This window comes from Phoca vitulina, unplaced genomic scaffold (genome assembly GCF_004348235.1).
Source record: "Phoca vitulina isolate PV1807 unplaced genomic scaffold, GSC_HSeal_1.0 scaffold43, whole genome shotgun sequence".
NCBI lineage: Eukaryota > Metazoa > Chordata > Mammalia > Carnivora > Phocidae > Phoca > Phoca vitulina.
In genome coordinates, this window is record NW_022589746.1 from 4,317,010 (window position 1) to 4,341,571 (window position 24,562).

Consider the following 24,562-nt stretch of genomic DNA (forward strand, 5'->3'; position numbering starts at 1 on the left):
TCTCAGGGGCTGTCCTCAGGGTCCTGATGCATCCCTGCAGGTGGTGACTGGTCAGCAGGGGGTGGCCACTGAGACAGCAGCTTTGCTTAAAAGCAAGTACAGGGCGAGCATACAAAATACTAGAGCAAAACTCTGAATTCTTGCAGTGACGAAAACGTACCACAGCAGTCCTACTAATTTCGAATTCTGTAGGAACAGCTCAGATACCACGAGGAAGAAACACAAAGCCTTTTTATTCGGGTGTCTTAGTGGATTCGGGTGTCAAAAGAGAGCCAGTTATGGGATATGGTTTCACCAAAATCCAACGAGGCTGACTGGGAGGTGAGCTTTGGGCAAGGGGCTGGTCCGGGCACCGCCTGGCTCTGATGTTAGCTCTTGATACGATGATTTATCTGCTGGGCCTGCGGTAAACACACACGTGTCGCAAACTCTCTTCCTATTACTTTGACATCCTGATGATTCCATTTATGTCCTCCTTTCCCAAATTAAATAGATGCTGATACCGCTTTATACTGAAAAGACTAGACAAAAATTGTCTGTTCTGTGGAAAATGAAACCACATGTTTGATCATTAAAAAAAAAAGCAGTGGCAGATCTATATACTTTTTATTTCTACTTTGTTTATTTACTTATAGTCTGCCTTCAATTAAATGTTTGTTTTCAGGTCAATATGTGGCTTGCTAATTCTTGTCTCAAATATTTTCATTTTCTTTTTTTTTTAACTTATTTTATTTTTAATTTTATTTATTTGACAGAGAGAAGCACAGCGAGAGAGGGAACGCAAGCAGGGGGGAGTGGGAGAGGGAGAAGCAGTCTTCCCGCGGAGCAGGGAGCCTGATGCGGGACTCGATCCCAGGACTCTGGGATCATGACCTGAGCCGAAGGCAGACGCCTAACCATTTGAGCCACCCAGGAGCCCCTCTTTATTTTTTTTTAAATACAGATCTGTATCTACCACCTGGTATTTGAAGTCCTAGCTCAAGAATGACTTCCCTCAAGAAGACACTTTGGATAACCCAACACAGTTCACAACGTGTCTTTCATCTTCTAAATACTTAGGGCTTTTAACACAGCTCACCTGTGAAAACTCATTGCAGCCATGTCTTACTTTTCCATAGTGTCAACTTGATTCTCACTGTAGGTAGAGACAGGCGATGAGTTATTATCACTCCTCTTTGTTCTTATTCTTTTTTTTTAAGCCCATGAAGAAAAAGACATCCACGTGGGTGTCCCATCCAGCAACCAACATCTATATGTTCTTGACCTTCTTTACGTCAATAATCTTATACCTTTACTAAAATTCAGTCACTTGCTTCCATTGTAAAGCCAAAACTGTCATCATCTAGAAATGTTCCATAGATGAATGTTACATTGGATAACCCACCATTTTGACTTCCATCTCCACCAGAATTCACCAAACTCTAAGCTTGTATATATGACTGCCTAGTGGACATGTTCCCTTGCATATCTGAAGAGTAACTCAGACTCCACTGTCCTAAACTGAGATCATGAGCTTCTCTTGCAAACCTTATTCTCCTCCCAACTTCAGTTAATGGCACCACCACCATTTCTGCCCACAAGCCAGAAACCTGATACCTTTCTTACCACCTACACCCACCCACGCACTCAGTCCAGCCCCAAATCCTGGAGACCCCTCAAGTCTATGCCCTTCTGCCCACATTCATTCATTCATTCATTTTCATTCCCACAAGCTCTCACTTTGTGCCAGATCCTGTTCCAGGTGCTAAGGCTACAGAACAGTGACCCCTGCCCTTACTGCATTTACCCATGGAGGTAAGCTGTCATCATTCGCTTTCTGGAACACTTCTTCCCAATCCAGTGGTTCTGTGGCATCCACTCCTGCTCCACTCAAGCCGATCCTTCACACTGCAAAGTGGCCATTTTGAAATGTAAATTCTTATGCTGGAAACCCTTCCCTAGATTCCAAGAAAAAGACCCATATTCCTAATCTGCCCTGCAAGGTCCTGTTTGTTCTGGCCCCACCAGCTTCATAGCCTCTTTTCCCATTAGTTCCAGATTCTCCCTTGGTCCCACCTCTTTGTTTTAGTTAATTCCAATCATCTTTCAGCTCATCTCAAGTAGCATGGATTCAGGGAAGCCTTTCTGATTATCATATTCATTTTTTTTAAAGATTTTATTTATTTATTTGAGAGAGAGAGAATGAGAGAGAGCACATCAGAGGGGTTAGGGTCAGAGGGAGAAGCAGACTCCCTGCCGAGCAGGGAGCCCGATGCGGGACTCGATCCAGGGACTCCAGGATCATGACCTGAGCTGAAGGCAGTTGCTTAACCAACTGAGCCACCCAGGCACCCTGATTCTCATATTCAGACAGACCTCCCCGTTACCCGCCTTATAGTTCTCTGCACCTTGTTCTTCATATTTAGTTAATGTTTGACTCTCTCATTTGAATATGTTTAAGACAAGAAACATAATCATGTTGCTCACTGTTACATTCTCTGAGCCTAGCACAAGTCTTGTTACATGGCAGGTATTCAATCTCTATTTGTTAAATAAAGCAATAAATAAATGAATGAACAGTCCAAATATTTGCTTTCTCTTTGTCTACTTCTATGCTATGGATTTCAGTCCTGCCTACTTCCTCTGGAACTATTCTTCATAACATGTTTCTTCTTTCGTCTCTTGCTTTAAACCCCACTTCTCCATTGGCTCCTTCCCGCAATACACAATCATGCTCAAGTCTCTCCCAGTCTCTCCCGTCTTAAGCACACAACATGTCCACACAACAACCACCCCCACCCCCATCCTACATCCCCTTCCAGTGGCTCCCTTTCCTCCCACAGACTAGCTGGAGCTAATGTTCTGGGCTTATGGTGTTCACTTCTCCACCTCACTACCTCACTCTTCTTTTTTTTTTTTTTTTTTTTAAAGATTTGAGTTATTCATTTGAGACACAGAGATACAGAGAGAGAGAGAGCATGGGAGGGGGAGAGGCAGAGGGAGAGGGAGAAACAGGCTCCCTGCCGAGCCAGGAGCCCGATGTGTTGCTAGTCCCAGGACCCTGGGATCATGACCTGAGCCGAAGGCAGACGCTCAACCATCTGAGCCATTCAGGTGCCCCTCCACCTCACTCTTCTTAACTGTAGTAGCTCCCAGGCCCTCTAGAACTACACTGGAAAGGGTTTCCAACAGCTCCTTGATGGTCACATCTCACCCTTCCCCTTGTGTGTCCCCAGGCAGCATCCAACACTCTTGAGTGTTTTCCTGGTTAATCTCTCTCCTACTTTGTCTTACAGGTCACCATTCTCCCCTAGTTTTCTTCCTGATCCACTTCCCAGTCCCTTTCTTGATTGTTTCCAGTGTCTTTCTGTTAAAATCTCTCTCATCATAAAATAATAGATAACATTCTGTATGTTCCTCCAACTCTGTTCTTTCTTGTCCTTTTGCACAGTCGAGCATTTTGGGGGGCATTGTCTTACCTGGCTATTTTTTTTTTTAAAGATTTTATTTATCTGACAGAGAGAGACACAGCGAGAGAGGGAACACAAGCAGGGGGAGTGGAAGAGGGAGAAGCAGGCTTCCCGCTGAGCAGGGAACCCAATGCGGGGCTCGATCCCAGGACCCTGGGACCATGACCTGAGCTGAAGGCAGGCGCTTAATGACTGAGCCACCCAGGCGCCCCTTACCTGGCTATTTTTGCTTGCTCACTCCCTACTGCTCAAGATACACAATCTCCCTCTGCCTCTCTCATTTCACTGAAGCTTGCTCTTGTCTTTTCCTTTCTTATTTTTCACACAGGCAGTTTTCTTCTCTTACACCTGATCCTTTTCAGCCACAGTGCCCACCACTGCCTGAGAATCTCCACTGGGTTTTCAAATAATTGCATGAATCTGGTTGGTCACAGACAATCATTGGTTGACCAGCTTTGGTTCAAGCTCTATCCTAGTCCAATCAGTCATGTTAGGGGTATGGTCATGGCCATAGTCCTGCTCCTTCTAGAATCTGTAAGAGTGTGTTGTGTTTTATTTCAAAGGTGATGTGAAGGGCAAACATTCAAAATTAAAGTCTAATAGACAACCTTTGCCTTCCATTGAATAAAAAAGAACCTGAAAAGTCTTCTTTATATATGGAAAATCCTAGAAACCGATAGAACAAAATTACCCCCAAAATAAATCACTTCCCTGTCTAGGGCTTCTCAGGCAGGTCCTTGTGCTAAGAACCAGCTTCCTCACATTGAAAACAATGCCAAATACTTATTGCATAAGCACAGGGCAGTTGACCGTGGTTCTAAAAATATTTCTCACTGAACAAATTTTTCCTGCCTTGGGAAAGTGTAATCATTGTGATTATTTATTAATTAAACAATCAAAAGGATTTATGGTACATACATCATGTAAAAAAAATTGTACCGAGTGCTATCAAGGATACAAAGAACTAAGAGACACAGGGATTCTTCCTAAGAGTATACACTCTCATAGAGAGACAAAGCATCTACAGTTGACACTTGAACAGTGCTGGGGTTAGGGGTACCAATCCCCCGTGCAGTTGCAAATCCACAAATAACTTCGACTCTCCCAAAACTTAACCACTAATAGCCAACTACTGACTAGAAGTCTTACCAATAACATAGTCGGTTAATACATATTTTATATGTCCTGTGTATTATATGCTGTATTCTTATAATAAAGTAAGCTAGAGAAAAGAAATGTTATTAAGAAAATCATAAGGAAGAGAAAATATATTTATAGTACTGCATTGTATAGAAGAAAATCCATACATAAGTGGATCCTGGAAGGGGTATGTTAGGGACCTGGAGACTCGAACAGATCATGTGTGTAGCATGAATTCAGGCGGGGAGAGAGATTGAGAGGGGAGGGGGATTTTATGTGTTTAGATAGGGTTTTTTTTTTAAAGATGTATTTATTTATTTGAGAGAGAGAGAGAGAACAGAGGGTGGGGCAGAGAGAGATGGGAGAGAGAATCCCAAGCAGACTCTGCGCTGAGTGCAGAGCCCGATGCGGGGCTTGATCTCACAGCCCTGAGATCATAACCTGAGCCGAAACCAAGAGTCTGACGCTTAACCGACTGTGCCACCCTGGTGCCCCTATTAAATTAAAATAGATAGTTTAAAAAGGTGGCTTAAATGGCAGATCTGAGTGGAGTCTTGCAATACAGGAAATTTTAGGTGGAAGTGGCATGTGCTATGGAAGGAATTAAACTATTCCAGGACAGAAGGGAGGGACTAATATAGCAAACTCAGAAGTGTATGGAGTGAGCGTTTAGACTTCATTTGGAATCTTGGCCCTAGAGTTCACGGGGATTCGGTGGGGGAATCCCAGTGTGCCCAGATCTGAAGATTTTCTTTCTGAGTAGGTAGGTTTTGGAAAAGGTAAACCAATGACTTTTGGCACGAAGCCACTCTCTGCTGGAGAGCTTCCTGGAAGACACTGGGTACCCCACGTGCACACACAACAGTTTATGAAGTACATTGTGCCGAGCCATCAAAGAACTTGTGGGCCAGGTGCTGTCACACGGAGGGGGGGCACTGATGATAACCAGCACCCAGGCTGGATTGCACCCAGGCTAGATCACTCCAGGAGGCAAAAAAGATATTGCCCAACTCTTCTTTCTCTCTCTTCTCTAGTATTAGGGCCATAACTTCCCCCACTGTAATAGTCTGAGATCATGGAATAACCAAGCCTGGGGGAGCCCATTCCATGCTGCTGAGACACATGACCTGGTTTTGGACAATGCTAAAGATCTGGGTGAACAGTGAAGTGACCACAGCTCAGGTCAGCAGGACCTCAGAGACAGGGGATGGTGGGGGGAAAGTGGGGGGGACCATGGGAGGACCACGGGGGAGGTAAGTGCTGCTGGGGGTGGGAAGCACCCTCCCAATGTGCATGGTAGGGTACAGCAGGGGACATCATTACAATACTCTCTAAAATGGCTCTTCTTTTAACTAAACAATTTTTTTTCTGAGCTTCAGATCCCCCCCCTTCTATTTGATCTTTTGCTTCCAGGAGAGCCCCCATCTGCTTTCCCCTTCCCTCCTAATTTCTTGCACCCATGGAGGGGGTGTCGAGTAAGAGGTGAGCAGGGATCCATTCTGTTTTGACATTCACAGGTAAAGTGCGATCGGCAGCATGGTTAAGAGACAGAGATGAGAGCAGGGAAATTACGAGCATCGCTCAGGCCAGGGTGGACAGTGTGTCCCAGGCATGCATGGGCAGGAGGACCTGAAGGGGAGTCATCTGGTGCTTGCTGCTCGACCACCAGACCCTACCTACAGGCTGCAGCTGATCTACATTTCTCACAGGGTGGACACCTCCCACCGCAGTAAAAGGACATGGCAACACCCTTTGCCAAAGATGACAGAGAAGCTGGCTGTCTGCTCTGTCAGGGTCCCCTGATATGTGGTCATGGTACCACCAGGAGTTAGCCGCTCAAAGGCTGGAGCATGTTGGGATTCCTGGTTAGGCATCTGCAATTGTCAGAGGCACCTCAGGGTAACTTTGGCTTCACACCTGTCCTCCCCATACACTTGACCTTGTAAATGCTGCTCCTGTAAAATCTCAGACTTGGAAAGAACTTTAATAGGCTAAGTGCTCTCCATTATATCTTTCTAATTTATGACTGTTTGCCTTCCACTTGAACACTCATGGCTGGAGTTCACTGTTTCTAGAGGCAGCTCATTCCACTGGTAGTCAAGTCATAATTCAAATGTTCTCGCTTACACTGATTTCTAAGTCCTATACCCTGTATCTTCCACCCGTTAGTCCTGGCTTTGCCCTTTGAAGACACACAAAATAAATTCACATTTTTTTTCTTTGCCTGTAGCTATCAGATCATCCCAAATTTTCTTTCCTCGGGGCAGATGCTTGGAATACTCCTGCCATTTCTCCAAGCTGAGTTTCCAGACCCATCACCAGACACATATATCTCATGGGGGTATGGGCCAGGTCACTGAGGTTCCTTGTACTAAGCAACCCCACGCCCCAGATTGTCCAACACTCTCTGGAAGTGAAGGATGCGTACTTCAAAGACCCACATCAGGGATACAGGCTGAAGCTCGCTGGCTGGTGAGATAGCTTCAGCCCATTCTTAAAGAACTGCCTCCCTACTATCAACCCAAATGCTAACTATTTTTTTTAATTATGGTAAAAGACACATAACATGAAATTTACTATCTTCGTCATTTTTCAGGGTGCAGTTCAGTGGCATTAAGCACATTCATATTATTGTGCAACCACCATCATGACCATCCATCCCCAGTATTTTTTTTTTTAACTTGCAAAACTGAAACTCCGTCCTTATTAAACACTAACTCTGCATTCCCCTTTCTTCCCAGCCCCTGGCAAACACAATTCATTCTACTTTCTGTCTCTGTGAATTTGACTACTCTAGGTATCTCATGTAAGTGGAATCATACAGTTTTTATCCTTTTGTGATTGACTTATTTCACTTAACAAAATGCCCACATGTTCATATATATTCTAGCGTGCATCAGAATTTCATTATTTTTTTTAAAAAAAGATTTTATTTATTTATTTGAGAGAGAAAGAATGAGACAGAGAGAGCATGAGAGGGAGGAGGGTCAGAGGGAGAAGCAGACTTCCCACCGAGCGGGGAGCCCGATGCGGGACTCGATCCCAGGACTCCAGGATCATGACCTGAGCTGAAGGCAGTCGCTTCACCAACTGAGCCACCCAGGTGCCCAGGATTTCATTCTTTTTTAAGGCTGAAAAACACTCCATTGTAAGTTTATACTACATTTTGCTAATCCATTCATCTGTTGAAGGACACTTGGGTGCTTCCTCACCTTGACTATTGTGAATAATGCTGTAAACATGGGTGCACAAATGCCTCTTCAAGTTCCAGCTTTCAATTCTTTGGGGTATAAACCCAGAAAAGTAATTACAAACCCTAATATTTTGTACTTGCTGCTGATGGGCTGGGTTTCCCTCACACTGTGTTTGTGAATTTCACTTTTTGAAAGTGGAAGACTTTCCTATAGAGCTACCATCTCTACAAATTGTTCTCATCATCTCAACCTGTTGAGAGAATTAAACCTATTCACAGAAACTGCTTGCCATTTATGCCTAATTATCATACAGCACAATAGTGATCATTTACATCATTATCTCTATGTCTGATTAACTTGCAAGGCTCTGTGCCAAACGCAAGGTTTATTTCTCACAAAGCTTGGTCACTTGTCTCCAAATTATGTCAATTAACGTGAACACCAATGCAGAAAGCAGTCCCACCTCGTCTTGCGCCCACCGCACTCCCTCCCATCCCAACCCTCGCTCCCCTCTTGTGAATCTTCACCCTTTCCCCTGAATTTTCTTCCATTTTCCTATTTTTTTTCTGGGAAATGCGTGGAATGACCTCTGCCATGCTTAGGTGGGGGTAGGGTGTCAGAGATGTCAGTTCCAGTTGGCCTGGTCACAGGAGGGAAGTAGCCAGTCGACAGAAATCCTAGTCCTGACATCGCTGAGATTGTTAATTTCCCCGATGACAGGTGAACAACATGTCCAGAGCATTGGGCCAAGAAGAGGAAGGGAGACAGCCAACCTCAATCCTCAAGATTCAGGTCCACTCTGGGAGCCAAAACCATAGAAATACTTGAGCTACTCAGCCCACCTCCACCTCCAGGCTCCGCTAGACAGATCTCACCCTGCAGGGCAAGACCTAGGTCCGATCCCTACCAGACCACTCACATAGCATTTCCAATTTCTATCAGTAGTCTGATTGTAACATATGATTTAAAAGTATTTGGGATCCTTGGCCCAGCTGTAATATGGACCTGGGGCAGAGTCTACGTCAGAGAAGTGACATACAGGAGACAATGACAAAGTCATCTGAAGAAACCTTCTAATGATCATTTGTCAAGTTCAGCATAAACGAGATGCATGCTGTTCCGGGTATCCGTCAGTACACAAACAGCTACCTCAGAACTTAATGGCTGCAAACAGCAACCGTGTTATTTTATCTCATGACTTAGGTCAGGTTCAGCTGGGAGAATCTCAAAGATATAAAATATTTGTATTTTGTATTGTAAAATAGAACTCTATCTGCCTAATCGATTGACTGCATGGAAAAAAAAACATTTCTGCAAAAAATTTGAAAAGTATAAATATGTACAAGAAATAAAAGTCACCTATGTACTCCACTATCACTCAAAGACAACTGTTGGAGCCAGTTGATGTATTTGAGATTCTAAAAATAAGACTGTGTATCTTCAATACATAAGATTGCGTAGGCTTCAATAGTCTTCAAATACATCTTTTATAGCTATATGATATCCATGCTGTAGAGATACCATAATTTATTTAACCATTCCCCTACTTGAAACATTTTGTTACTAATTCTTACTCATTTCATAATATATACACACATATGTATTGCATATATATAATATCCATTTGTTATTTATGAATAGCCTTGTCTATAAATCTTTGCCTGATTATTTGTTCCTAGGACACATCATGGAATCAGAGTACAGAAATGCTTCAAGGCTCTGGAAATGTATTGCCAAATTGCCTTTCCAAAAGGGTGCACCAGTGTTTACTCTCAGCCCCAGTAAGGTGGCTCACTGACCCTGTCACCTTAAAAAGAACACTTGGGAAAGCTCCATTTCTTGTTAGTTGGCACACTGGGACCTTGCTTCCTTCTTCATGTCTTAAATAGCGAGAGGTCAGAAATGTGACTTTTCCCAAACTCTCCTTTACTCTCAGATTCTTTGGGGAGTGGGCGGTGGGAGGAGACTTCTATGACCCAAGGTGCCTTCCAACCCTGAGGTTTTGGTATTTTCACCATCATCTTGGCACCAGATTGCTCGAGCCTCGGGCCAATAATGCAGACGAAGGAAAGAATTCTAGAGCTCGCTGTTTTGTCATACAAGATCTGATTAAGAAAAAATAGGTGGGAAACTGGTGTAGGTGGGAACGGAGGCTTGGACAGGCAGCGCACTGCCACACAGTCTGTCACACCCCGCTCGCAGTCCGCCCGGGTTTGGTTACAGAACCTGGGAGGGAGCAGGAGGTGCCTGCGGCGGCGGGGCCGGGAGTCTGGGCGCCAGCGACCCGCGCCCACTCCGCCGGACCACGCGATGGGCGGGGGCACCCGGGCCGCCCGGGCGGTCCAGCCAAGTTTGCCACGCGGTCTCGGCCGACTCTCGGGTTACCTGAGCCGGCAACCACGTCAGCGCCACATCATCAGGGCCTTTATATTGCCGGGAAACAGGAAAAGAAGGAAGAAAAACCTCTCCGAGGCGAGCCAATCCCAGGCAGACGGCGCCGCCGGGCAGCGCGGAGGGCGCGCGTGGAGGAGTGGGCGGCGGGAAGCGGTGGGACGCGGCGGGCCCGGGGCGGGGCTAGGGGGCGGGCCCGGGGCGGGCCGGGGCGGGGCCGAGCGGCGGCGGGGCCGAGCGGCGGAGGGGCGGCGGGCCGCGCGCGGGCCGGTCTGCGGTGTGGGCCTCGGCTGTGGCGGCGGCGGCGGCGGCGGGGGAAGATGCTGCAGTCCCTGGCCGGCAGCTCGTGCGTGCGCCTGGTGGAGCGGCACCGCTCGGCCTGGTGCTTCGGCTTCCTGGTGCTCGGCTACCTGCTCTACCTGGTCTTCGGCGCCGTGGTCTTCTCGTCGGTGGAGCTGCCCTACGAGGACCTGCTACGCCAGGAGCTGCGCAAGCTGAAGCGGCGCTTCCTGGAGGAGCACGAGTGCCTGTCGGAGCAGCAGCTCGAGCAGTTCCTGGGCCGCGTGCTGGAGGCCAGCAACTACGGCGTGTCGGTGCTCAGCAACGCCTCGGGCAACTGGAACTGGGACTTCACCTCCGCGCTCTTCTTCGCCAGCACCGTGCTCTCCACCACAGGTAGAGGCCCGCCGCCGCGCCCGCCGCCGCGGCCACTCTGGCCCCGTGCCCCGGCCCCCCAGCCCGCCTCCCCCCTGCCCCGGGCGCCCTGGCCGCCCCCCCTCCCGGGGCCCTCCAGCGGCGCTCACACCCCGCGGAGCCGGAAGCCGGCGCAGTGGTCACAGAACACGCCTTGGGTGTTGCCGCCCGTAACTCCTGGGGAGTGGTCGTCCCTAAAGCCTTCGGCCTGGGGGGCTAGAGGGGCTTCAAGGGCTGCGTCGCGTTTTTCGCGGTACCCTAAACCTGACTGTCCGGTAGGAATCTGGAGCATCTTGGCCGCCGGGCGGCGAGGCGAGGGGATGCTGGAAACTATCCACTGCTCCGAGTGCGCTCACCTTCCTCCTGATCCCATCCCGCAGGATCGAGGCTGCGCTGTAGGGTCACCTTCCGGAGGGTGCCCTCTCTTTTGGTGATGCATAGATTTCTCGGCTCCTTGCTATTTTGGGGGGCGGTTGTAGGGGTAGCCGAATGACATCACTCTGCTCTTCGCAGGTGACCTCTGAGCGGACAGGCGGATCTGGTTTCTTTTCAGACTAGGAGGAAGGGTGAGGGAAGGGAGCATCCGATCGCCTCGGATCTGGCAAAATGGGGGCACCCTGATTCAGCAGTTTTTTCAACTTTAGGTGTGCGAGGCCACCCTTAAACTTCGCAGCGACACTTCCCCCCGCACTACTCACCCCGCAGGACGCTCACGAATGGAGGAGCGTCCCCGGGTGAGGGCGGAGGCCGGCGCGTGCCCCAGGGCGCCCTTGCTGTGCCGGATTAGATGAATGAAGGCTGAATTTTCCCAGCGGCTGAGTGAGGCACACACACTTGGTTGGAGATATTTATAAATTGATATTTGAACCCTGGAAAGTATCTCAGAGAACCTTCAGCGAAGTCCCCTTTTTTATCCAGGAGATCAAATCTTTCAACAGTCCATATTGGCTTGAACAAGGTCACACACTTCTTAGTTACCAGGGTAGTCCTGGAATCTGGGGCCCCTGTGATCCCTGCTACGAATACTGGACCCGCCCCCACCCCACGTCCACCTCCGGAGCAGGTGAATCAACTTTGTGTTGGAACAATTCTTCCTTCACTCCACCTCCTCGGCACCTCCCAGGGTTTATTTGTAATCCCCTTGGGCTAAACCCAGTTGATTGTTTTGGTAATAAGTGGTACCGAGTAATAGTACACTTTACATATAGATCCTGTAAAACAGTGATTTAGAAGTCTGGAGTGCATTACTAAACTGCAGTAAACAATTCCAGCTTGCATGGTGATATTCTAGAGACTATGTGAAACTTAGCGCTAAACAAGCCCTGCTATCTTTTCAACTTCGCCAACACCAGTCTTTAGTTTTATTTTGACAAGGGCTGCTTCCATTGTCTTTATCGGGCTCCCATCCTCGGATCATTTAGAAGTCACCATGCTTTTCCTTTGCAGTACATTGGTTCTAAATTGAAAATCATTCATTCTCTGGAGCAGTGTTTCCATCTGGCTACAGAAGGTCTCCAACTGGGTCACGATGTTGAGTAAACATTGTGAAGAGTAATTATCATTTTTAGTGTTTTCTAAGTAATGGTATTTTAAAGACAGAACCTGATGGGAACAGTGTTATGAGGAAAAGAATGTGTTTGCTTTTACTGGGTGCGATTTTCCATGACTGACACAGCTCATGCCTAATCTCGTTATATTAAATTAAAGCCAATTAAATCTCAAAAATAGGAGTTTACATCTTGAATAGAGTTACTTCCCAGGTTCCCTCTCCTCCCTTTTTTAAAATTAGGAAAACTGCAGTTCCTGTTTAAAAAAAAGTGGTACTATTATTGGTATTCAGATTACATTGTAGTTCCCAAGAAAGGCTGTTTTAATGCAAAACAAGAGTTCACTTAGGAAATCAGTGCAAGGAGCACTTAAGGATACACTAGATAAAAAATGTGCCGCTCGGGTTTGTAAAGTCAGCAGATCAATGAATTCTTATCATTGGTAGAATTGACTTTATTCATTCAAATAGAGTTCCATTAGAATTCTTGTCATTGGTAGAATTGACTTTATTCATTCAAATAGAGTTCCATTAAGCTTCAGAATAATCTACATTTTTGTGTTGACCCAGGATCTGGCATATTTTGATGTCCCAGGTGGTATCAACACACTGGTGTGGTGGCAGGGGGTCAGACAGTTTGTCGAATGAAGCCAGTCTGCTTCATTACTAGAAAAATGTTTTCTGGAAAAATACCAGACAACTTGAAGTGGAATTGTGGTTCATGGTTCTCTTTCAGGGAGATATAAGGCATGCTGTGGTTTTGTTTGTTTAACTCTTCTAGCACTGTCGATGGCAATCACTGAGCTAATTGCCCCCCCCAGTCTATCAGTACAGTCAGCGCTGGCTTGTCCAGAGCCGTAACGGTGGGCATCACAAAGTTGCTGTTCTTGGTAGAAATCACTATAACACAGGAATACGAATGGGCTTATGGCAGAAAGTTCTCATCTCAGAGAGTACAAGCTCTCATTTCTGTGAGGAACTGGTAAAGTCTTCAGGGTCTCTTTAGAAGAAGACTTAGGCTGGTGATGCAGGGATGTTGTCTTCAGTGTCTCCTCAGCCAAGGACTCTGAATTATTTCAAACAACCAAACATCTCTTTACTTCTCTTGGATTAAAAAAAAATACAGCAGCACCTACGAGGGAACTGTATGGGGATGGAAGGAGAAAGTGTGGTACCCTTTTACCTTTCCAGAGGGAAGGGCTGTATAAAAGCAAAAGGAAGGGCGCCTGGGTGGCTCAGTCGTTAAGCGTCTGCCTTCGGCTCAGGTCATGATCCCAGGGTCCTGGGATCGAGCCCCACATCAGGCTCCCTGCTCAGCGGGAAGCCTGCTTCTCCCTCTCCCACTCCCCCTTCTTGTGTTCCCTCTCTCGCTGTCTCTCTCTCTGTCAAATAAATAAATAAAATCTTAAAAAGAAAAAACAAAAGGAGGCGTTATAGACTGAGGTATTTCCCATATAACTTTGATTCTCTGATTTTTACTTATTTTTTTAACATATAGTGTATTATTTGTTTCAGAGTTACATGTTTGTGATTCATCAGTCTTACACAATTCACAGCACTCACCATAGCACATACCCTCCCCAATGTCCATCACCCAGCCACCCCATCCCTCCCACCCCCCTCCCCTCCAGCAACCCTCAGTTTGTTTCTTGAGATTAAGAGTCTCTTATGGTTTGTCTCCCTCTCTGGTTTCGTCTTGTTTCATTTTTCCCTCCCTTCCCCTATGATCCTCTGTCTTGTTTCTCAAATTCCACATATCAGTACTGTGATTTTTTTTTTTTTCCCCAAGGATGAAGGAACATCTAGGTGACGCTTGGGAAGTAAGAAATAACTAGGAACAATTTGTCATGTCCGTGTACTGTAAGTTTGCTTCTTTATTCATCCCCCTAAGCAGGGTTCTATCATGCTGATGTTTGGTACAAATACAGTTTTGTGTGCAGGAGACTCTCAGGCCGCCACTTCCTTTTGCTGTGTTGTAAATAGGGATCCAGGTGATAGCTCAGTCCAGTTGCTGTCAGCTTGGTGCCTTTTATCAGGATGCTGCCTTGTCCCTTTTTACGAAGAGAGGTTTTAGAACTCTTTATTTAAAGTGCTCAGAGGGGCGTCTGGGTGGCTTAGCTGGTTAAGTGTCCAATTCTTGATCTCAGCTCCGGTCTTGATCTCAGGGTTGTGAGTTCAAGCCCTGCGTGCCCCGCACTGGGCTCCATGCCAGGTGTGGAGCCTACTTAAAAAATAAATAAAAATAAAGTGCTCAGAAAAGGAACTTAATTGGGCTTGTTTTGCAGTGGCCTTTGATTCAGTCAGGGAGCTGCTACAGCATTGGCTATTGTCAGGAAGAGAAGGTGGGAGAAGGAGATGGGGGTGCCAGGTTGACCCTGAGTTTTCAAACTGTTTTCAGTAGGAGAAACGGGTTATTGTTCACAAGTACGTATTGAGCTTTCGGAAGCTAATAGCAGTGAGCAAATGATAGCTTTTGGGCCAAACCTGACCCACCACCTGTTCCTGTCCGGCCCTAGCTAAGAATGGGATTCGCATTTTCAGATGTCTGAAAAGAAATCAAAAGAAAGGGATGCCTGGGTGGCTCAGTTGGTTAAGGGTCTGCCTTCAGCTCAGGTCATGATCCCAGGGTCCTGGGATTGAGTCCCACGTCGGGCTCCTTGCTCAGCAGGGAGTCTGCCTCTCCCACTGCCCCTCCTCCCTGCTCATGCACGCTCTCTCTCAAATAAATAAATAGAATCTTTTAAAAAAAGAGAAAGAAATCAAAAGAAAAGTAATATTTCCGGATGCATGAGAGGTTTACGAAATTTACCAGATTTCGGTGTCCATAAAAGCTTCATGTCTGTATACAGCCCTTTGTTTTTGTGCCATTTCTGCCTGCTGCCCAGCTAGAATGGCAGAGTTGAGTCTCTGTGACAGAAACCACATGTGTCCACAGAACCTAAACATTCTCCTGCTTGGCCTTTTGCAGAAAAAGTTTGCCGAACCCCACTTTTCAGATGAGACCTGGAAGGAACTTGGAGTCAGGGGTGCTAAGTTCTGTACTTCCGTTTGGAAAACTTTTTCTGTAAGACAGTTTAGCATCTGAGACTTCCTTGTGGTGTTTGTGTTTGTTTTTTTTCCCCAGTGGTATGCAGCATTTAAATTAGTTGCTACCATCCCAAACACTTCCGGAGCAAATGATTGTTTATCATAGGATGTCACTATCTTCTGGTCAAATTTATGACACTGCCTCTTTTTTTTTTTTTTTTAAATGCTGACAAAGCCACACCTCACATTAGAATTGCCTCATCTAAGGTCGGTGGCAAATGTTGTATTATATCTGGAACAGAAATGCCAAGGAGGAAAGAAATTCCACCAGAAACAAGCAAACTATCAGCTGAAAGAGATCTGAAATCCCATGTGCTGAGGTTTGCGCTCTTTATTCACAGGAGAGCTTTTGGTCTTGGTTTTGAGCCTCTCTGTCTAGTTCTAACAAATATAATTATCTGGTTTTGAACACCCTAACAGATTAAAGAAGGAAAGGCACCAGCTATGGGCAAGCCTAAGGGAAAGGTCACATCCCTAGTAAACTAACACAGAAGTACTGTTTTGTGTGGGGTTTTTTTGTTGTTGTTGTTGCACTAAAACAAACAAACAAAAACATATAGGAGCACAAGAAACAGAATTTTTTATTTTTTATTTTTTTATTTTTTTAGATTTTATTTGAGACAGAGAGGGAGAGAGAGAGCAGGAGTGCTGGGGAGGGGCACTGGCAGAGGGAGAAGCAGATCCCTGCTGAGCAAGGAGCCTGACATAGGGCTTGATCCCAGGACCCCGGGATCACGACCTGAGCTGAAGGCAGACGCTTAACCGAGTGAGCCACCCAGCCGCCCCAAGAAACAGAATTTTTATGTCTTAGCCATTGCAACCAACAGCTTCATATGCATGAATAAGACATCATTATTTTAGAACACAGCAGAATAATTGATCCCTGAATTATCAAGAATAATACTTCAGTATGCCTCTATTTAAGAAGGCAGAGAAACGTGTAATAAATCCTAGATACATTTCCACCCAGTGATGGTCAGAGAGAGTATGCCCTAGTGCTTACTGTGTAGGCCCATCCCTGTCTATAAAACATCAGTTCTTTAGCATTTTGAAGGTTTTTTTTCCCCCAAAACTATAAATTTACTGTTATCTATGCCTATCTTATGACCCTTGGAACATTACTGTTGCCATTGTAAATGACAGTAACTCGAAAGAAATTATGCGTTTGCTTTTATGACTTAAACTGTAAATCTTGTCAAGAATATAATTTTCTGTGGTCCCAGTAACCTAATGGGATATCTGGTGCCTCTCAGGACAAGTTGTTTTATGACGCTGCTCCTTGGACTAGTCTTGGTGGGGAGAGCATCTGCTGTCCATAGTGCAGAAGAGGACTCTAAGCTTGGAGCATGTGAAATTGCTGGTGCTTGATTGCTTTGACCCATACGGCGATTTCACGTGGTTCAACTACCTACAAGTCGGTTTTGGGCACAGAGACTGTCTATATCCTACCCTCTCTTTGGCATAGAATTGCACTGTGCTAGATTTTATTCTCAAGAGACATCATTCGATCCCAACTGTAGCCAAATCCATGGGATACTGGAGTGTTTAACTTCTCTGCTGAGTTTGCCATGATCACCTTGTCTGTTACTGGTGGGAGAAAAGGGTTGTCCCCTTATCAAAAAGCAGGCAACTTTGGGGGTATCCTCTAGGCTTCCGTGATGCTTCTGTCTCCCAGACTCAGTTTGTGCTCTGACTTCTTTATTCATTCTGGGCGGATTCCTTGTCCTCAGAGTTGGTGGGCGCTCTCTGTGGGTGCAGGGCCATGCCCCTGACCCGAGGTCAAAATGAAGAATGGGGAGAAGGGGGATTTGGAGGCATAGATAGAGGAAGTACAGCTGAAAGGACTGTGATTCTGTCCTTGGGCATGAGTTAGACCAGCAGTCTCGTATTTTCTAGTTGTAGTCATGTTTCCATTCTTTAATCTGTGAAACGTAATCAATTCTTATACCAAAGAGATTAATTGGGCTGTGGTTGACATTGGCAGTGTTTCCTCACCGGCTACTGTCTGCCTGCTTCCTCCATCAGATTCTAACTGTTTGCATTGGGTACTCTGGCTAGGGTTGACTTGCTTTGTGAAATGAAAACCTGCATTCTGAAGCCTGTGTAGCTTTAGTTGTTGGTACCTGGTGATGAGCTTTAGGCAGAAAGCTCCCCAGGGACTCAGTGACCCTGGTAATGTAAAGTCAATATGGTTGGGCATGGTTGGTGGGTGCAGAGCAGAGAAAAAAAAAAACATGCAGTAAAAAAAATGCTCGTTTTTTATTTCTCTGAGTGTGGTCAGTGGATTGCAGGTTAGAAATAAGAATTAAAGTATAGATTTGTCGAATCGCTGTGTTGTACACCTGTTAGTAATGTAATGTTGTGAATGTTGTGTGTCAGCTGTAGTTCAACTAAAAAAAAAAAAGAAAGGAAAGAAAGAAAGAAGGGTTGGAGGCCTAATTAGAATGCATGTCCCTTGTTAATGCTTAGGTGGCATGGGGACCCAAGTTAAGCTGTTTACTCAGGGTGACACCTTAGCTCCCTCTCCATTCAGCTTTATGGAGGCCTCTTGAGATTTTTTTCAGGCTCTGGTTTGAGTCTGCAACACGGTCTGAGGGAGACCTCTGGTCCAAGCATGCACTGAGGAGGGGAGGGGAGGGGAGGGTGGAGAGGTGCCTGTATCCCAGGGAAGAGTGCCGCCCTGGGGCATGCTGAGCTGGGCACCCACAGGCCCAGGAGCTGCACAGAGGTGGGCTCTGCTCCCTGTCTTCCCACACCCACACCCCCTTTGTTCTTGCTCTTTCTCCTCTGCCTGTGGGTCCCCATGACATCTTGTATACCACCTTATATTGGAATATTCCATTCTTCCTGTTACAGCACTTACCACCTTGGATGGAAATGATTTGTGTTCATGTCTGTCTCCCCGAAAGAGAGGTCTTGAGAATGAGCACTGTCTTGGCCTCATGTTGCATTCCTAGCACTCAGTAGGTCTTTAATAAGGGCAAAGGAAGGGACATTTTCTTCCCGTGTCCGAATCTATTTCCTCTTTTGTAAAAGGAGGAAATTTCTAAAGATGTTACTCATTTTCAAGAGACCTTAGATCTAATTTCATTGTCTTGATAAGGAAACAGGCCCACGTTGCTTCAATAATTTCTGCAGGTATTTATGTAAAGACAGTTCTGAGTGCCTCGTATATCCTCAGTACACTGTGGAAGGCCCTGAGTGATCTAAAGAGAGGAGAGAGGCGTGCATTCTTGAGCAAATATTTATTGAGCACTTAGGTTTACCAGGTACTTCTCCAGGCACTTAGGGATCTTGACTTCCGGGATGTCTGTCTAGTAGGAGGAAGGACGTACGGTATTGATGACTAAGTGGGAGATAATCGAAGATATCTTGGTCTCTGCCCCGTGGTTCCTGGCACAGAGCTCCTAAAACCTTTGTAAGTTCCTAATGAGAAGGGCGCCTGGGTGGCTCAGTCGTTAAGCGTCTGTCTTCAGCTCAGGTCATGATCCCAGGGTCCTGGGATCGAGCCCCACATCGGGCTCTCTGCTCAGCAGGAAGCCTGCTTCTCCCTCTGCCACTCCCCCTGCTTGTGTTCCCTCTCTCGCTGTCCCTCTCTCTGTCAAATAAATGAAATTAAAAAAAAAAAGTTCCTGTTGAGAGCGCCAGGAGAATCTTTTGTTCTCTAAGGCAGCTCGGCCTGTGCTCTGGGATGGGGGCTGGTCACCAGACAGACCAAGGCGTGATTAGAAGCTTGGAATTTTCAGCCCCACCTTCATCATCCAGAGAGTTCGGAAGAGGGGCTGGAAATGCAGTTAATCCTCTGTCCTGTCATCATGAGGAAGCCTCCATAAATATCCCAAAAGCAAGGGATTCGGGGAGCTCCTTGGTGGTGAACACATCCACACTAGGAGGTGGACGCGCCCAAGCTCCACAGGGACAGAACCTCCTGCACTTGGGACCCTCCCAGCCTTGCCCTATGTACCTCTCTCCCTCTGGCTGTTCCTGAGTTACATCCTTTTATGATAAGCCAGTGACCTAGCAAACAGACTGTTTTCCTGAGCTCTGTGAGCTGCTCTAGCAAATTAATTGACCCCGAGGCAGGGATCGCGGGAACTCGGATTTACGGCTGCTAAATCAGAAATATGCTGACCGCCCGGACTTGACAGGTGTCTCAAGTGGGCCAGTCTGGTGGGACTGAGCCCTTCACCTGTGGGATCTGATGCTGTCTCCAAGTAGATAGCGTCAGAATGGGGTTGAATTAAAGGGTGCCAGCTTACAGCTCTCTGGGGAACTGTTCTAGAACAGAGTCCCCGCGTTGGAGGTGTGGCTTAGAAAGCCATCATGGCTGGCACTGAGTAAGTCAGCGAGTGACGAGGTCAAGGACAAGGGAAGGGGGCAGAGGGGGTGGCATGTCCTTGGCCACCGCAAAGCTTTGGGCTTTTCTCTGAATGAGGTGGAAAGCCCTGGGAGAGCCTGAGCGAAAGGGTAACGTGATCTGAGCCATTGTTCTACCAGGTTCACTCAGGCTGGTGTCGGAGGGCAAGGGTGGAAGCCGAAGGCCCAAAGCGGAACATTTAACGATACCCCAGATGAGGCCTGTTGGGTGGCTTTTAGAGCAGGCGGTGGGAGTAGGTGGTGAGAGGTGGTCAGATTTCGGATACAAATGGATGGTGGAACCAACAGGACTTGCTGATGGACTGGGTATGAGGTGCTGGGAAAAGAATAATCAAGAATGACTCCAAGGTTTTTGGTCTGAGTCCCAGCTGGAGACAGAAGGCCAGGGTTCGGAGCAGGTTTTGGATGGAGGGTCTGGAGCTCAGTCGTGGGCCCATCAGACTTGAGGTCACTACTGAGTATTTGGGGTCCAAACGAGGCTGCACTCATGCTGATGTGGCCTCATGAGGGCCGGGCTTGTCCTGTAACAGCTGTGATGTCAAGTTGCATCCCGTGTGCCATTCACCTGACTGCAGAGTTGAAGAAAGCTTTTGAGGGGTGATATCTGAACTTGGCCTTGAAAGAGAAATAGTGTGTCCATAGGTAGAGAAGAGGGAAAAGGTGTTCCAGATGGAGTAGGTGAATTCTCTGGGCCAAGTTGCCATTTGATAAATACATTTAACAGTAATTTAAAATACTTCAACTTCTAGGCTAAGAAAGAGTATCTGAACTGAATATTGTTTTCTAAATTAATATTATCTAAGTCTGTATGGAAAACTGGGGGGTGGGGGAGAAGGATTTGCTTCATTTTTTTTGTTTGATTTAACAACAGGGTATTTAGTATTTGACCTAATAGTTCAATTTAAAATTTGCATTATATATAGTCCAAAGAATAACAATAAATAAATATCTTCAGTGCATTTTTTAGGAGCAGCTAACATTAAATAAATTACCAGGGAATCAACGTAGGTCTTTTCTGTTTTTAGGAAGTAAATAAGAAAAACATAATTTTTTTTTTTTACCCACGAGGGATCCATCTAAGCATTTTAGGAGGTCAATCAGCTTCAAATAAACACATTTACAGTTTGTAACAGATGGTGAAATGATCATGTGACTCTACAAACCACCTGAGTAATTTTCATTTCTCCTACTTGGTTTTAAGTTTGCTAAATTACCATTTGAAATGATCCCATTTGAATAACATGGCTCCCAGCTACTCACTGATGATCGGAGGTGTGTGCCTTTCTGGTCCCAAATACCATATTTTTCATGTCCCCTGAGCCTGTGACCAACAGGAGGGAAAGCTGAATATTTGAAACCAGAACTGAAAGGTTAAAACGCTCTTGTAGCTAAAATTCTTTAAATGTTTGAACGCTGGTTACCAAGGTGTTCAATTATTTAGACTGTGGTTAGGGGGATTAAGTTAATTCTAGGCGCCGGGGAGGCTGTCCTCCCTCTGCCTCCCCGTCACAGGGCCCCACCGAGTTCTGAGCTGGGTGAGGAGACCTCGCGTCATGACCTACCTGCCCCCCAGGGCCGGACATGAGCCCCACCCACGGGCAGCCTGCACAGATGCACCGCTCTGCGGGAGGGGGCAGGAAGGGGCTGGAGGGGGCGGATGAGGCCCACGCGCGTTCACACCCCCACACAGCAGGGAGGAGTCCTGCTGTGTGGACGAGCAATCTGTCATCCGCTAGGCTGGGCCCATGGTCCGCTCCCCCACCTCTGCAACCCTGCAATGCGTCTTAGGTTTAAAAATTGAACCAACAAAGGTGGAAAGAAAGAACAAAACTAAAATTACCAAAAAAAAAAAAAAGGCAGAGTGCTGTTGGTTGGTAGTTTCTGAAACGTGACCTAAATCTACATTTGTTCTTCCAGCAACTCTGGCCGAACAGCTATGATTTGTGAAGGTAATCGGAATGAGGCTGAAAAGACACATTTGCACCTGAACTTGCTCGTCCAGTTTCCCTCCTTCGTGTCACTCAGCTGCGTTCTGTGTGTTGATAGTCATCTCCTGCGTGGCAAGGCTGTGTCCCTTTACCTGGGGCTGGTGGGGCAGCAGTGTGTGTCCGGGGAGCTGCTTCTGCCATCCCGTGCTGTCCCTCCTCCGTGCCCCAGGCCCCCCCCACAGCCTTCCGAGGACAGGAACGGTGCAGAGCAGTGTCCCCTCATAACGGGGGGCAGGGATGGATTTTCCCTCAGGAGCCAGGGAATGCAGTTGTCAAGTACAATTGTCCTGCTATCAGACTGAATTAATATTCGATAAGTACAGCCTGATGGAGTGAAAAGTGAGAATCGTGAATTCTTTTTTTACTTTTATGTAATGTTCCCTGGGAAATGTTTACTTTCTGATATACTGAACAACCCTACATAGACTAAGTAAAATGTCACATAGAAATGTTTTTCAGGGAACTTTAAGAAATAAGGCCCAACGGCATAAGTGAAGGGTAGTGGACATAAGAGGTGCAAAAACATTGATCTGTGGCTTGGGGGGTCTGGGTTCTCTTCCGGCAAGTTGTTAGCAACACAGATTCAGTGATAAGGTCTCCAGAGTTCAGTTGTTTCATCTCGATTTGATGAAAGGGCTAAGAAGGATCCTCTTCGGGCTCTAAGCTTCTATGGTTCTAGTCTCTAGAAGGTTGGCTTGCCTACCCTGTGCCCAACAGGTGGTGACACATTAAAAAACAAAACAAAACAAAACACATAAAGGGATAAGCCCTGACCTTGAAAAGTCTGCAGTCCAGGGCAGGGAGACTAAAATATCAGACTCGTGGAGAGCTAACTGCTGAATTGAGTGGGGCTCTGGCAACAGCTATGGGATTTTGAAGGGGTGACCACTGTGGGCTGAAGTATGCAGGGAGGAGGGGACACAGGGCAAACAAGGAGCATGGGGGCACAGTTCAGTCGGGTGGTGCGGATGAAAGAGGACAGTTAAGGAGAGGGACATAATGCTCAGCACGACAGAAGAGGAGTCTAGCCTGACCGCAGAGTGTGAGTATCCCAGCCTCACCGGGCGAGAGCTACGTGTCGGCCTGTGGCAGCCAGGAGGCAGAGGGGGAGGCAGAGGGCTTCGACCGTGGGAAGCAGAGTTTGCTCTTCACTCCGCGGGCAATAGGGAGCCATGTCACTTCCCGAACTGCACCATGACAGACAATCTGGCCTGCAGCTGGCTGGAAACAGGAAAAGCTGGAGTTGGGCGGCATGGCTCTGAGGCTTTGGCCGTCACTCACATACAGGACACCTGGCTTGTGGAAGAGTGAGCAAGGAGAGGAGCAAGAACTGCCCAGAGGGCCCCCGGGATGTGAAGGCAGAGTTGCAGGGATGGGGAGGGGAGAGCCATGGGAAGACCTCCCACAGAACGCCTGAGCGGACATAAATGGGACCTCCTGGGGCACCGTGGGTGGGATAAGGGAGATTATCCTGGGCTGGCATAGCAAGACTTTCTCAGCGCAGACGCCGAGCCTCACCCTGAGGCCTGGGTGAGAAGCCAAGCTGTTGCTGTAAATAAGACTGTAAGGGCTTTCCAGGTGTGTATGTAGCAGGGAACATTGAAGGGAACCAGCCCCAGTTCTGTGCTCTTTCACCTCCTCACACATGCGTGGTCGGCCAGACCCCAGACTTGCAGGTGTGCCTCTGGGGACCACAGGGAGCTGTGGGGAGCTGTGGGGAGCTGGGTCCTCCACCCCACATTCTCACGGATTCAGCCAGGAGATGATGAATAAGCCCTCGAGGCTGTATTATTAACGTGATTTGTAATTAGGATTTCAGTTTGTTACATTTCTAAATAGTTTGAGAAAGTTCTAGTAGAATAGCCATTCCCTACATCATGTTCTTGCTGTTAATCTGCTTTAAGTAAATTCTTCTTTGACCTACTAAAATCCCCACTGTAGCCCACTTCCCGGGTGACCAAGCTGTAACTTAGTGAAAATGTTGTGGTAAAGAGAAACCCAGGTATTGTAAATATAGTTCTTTGCATTTTGTAATTGCTCAAGGTAATTTCTTAGTGCATGGGACCCAGGATAAGGATGTCTGGCTTCTCTTTAATCTCTCAGTATTTTTATTTTTTTGCTTAAGGGTGTCCAGTATTCCAGGTCTGTTCTGACTTCATGGGGAAGCTGGGGTGAAAGAACTATATGAGACTCATAAATGCTTTGAGGAAAGGGCACCACTTAGCGTAAATTCTTTTATTTTTTAATTGGAGGAGGGGCCAAGGGACAGGGAGAGAGAATCTTAAGTAGGCTCCACACCCACCATGGAGCCCAACATGGGGATTGATCTCACAACCCTGAGATCATGACCCAAGCTGAAATCAAGAGTTGGACAGTTAACCGACTGAGCCACCCAGGCGCCCCTAGCGTAAATCCTTAAATTTATAATCTTACTTTCTTTCTCATCAGATGTGTTTTTTTTTTTTTTTTAAATTGCACACACGGTCATAACTGCAGAGTTTCCTTTTTTCCTTGTCACTTATTTGAATGGTGTGGACTCAAGAACTAGGTTCCATATTGAAGCCACATGTGCACAGGTAGTTCTTTTAGCCAAGGTTTATTGCCCAAAGGACCTGAGAGATAGACCAGTACGTGGACATGTTTGACAAGCAAAGCAAAGTTGATCGTGTTTCTTAATCTCTTCAAAACCTGCCATGT

At 46.7% G+C, this 24,562-nt stretch overlaps 1 protein-coding gene across 2 annotated transcripts in view; it reads left to right on the plus strand.

The window, feature by feature from the left end:
- Positions 1-10,432: 10,432 nt before the first annotated feature.
- Positions 10,433-24,562, plus strand: part of KCNK1 (potassium two pore domain channel subfamily K member 1) — a 58,034-nt gene continuing 43,904 nt past the window's right edge. For both annotated transcript variants that reach the window (XR_004302514.1, XM_032430309.1), the window contains exon 1: positions 10,433-10,849. Coding sequence is in view for 1 of the 2 variants with exons in the window: in XM_032430309.1 (XP_032286200.1) it covers positions 10,495-10,849 (355 nt within the window). In the remaining variant the exon portion in view is untranslated. The remainder of the gene's footprint in view (positions 10,850-24,562) is intronic.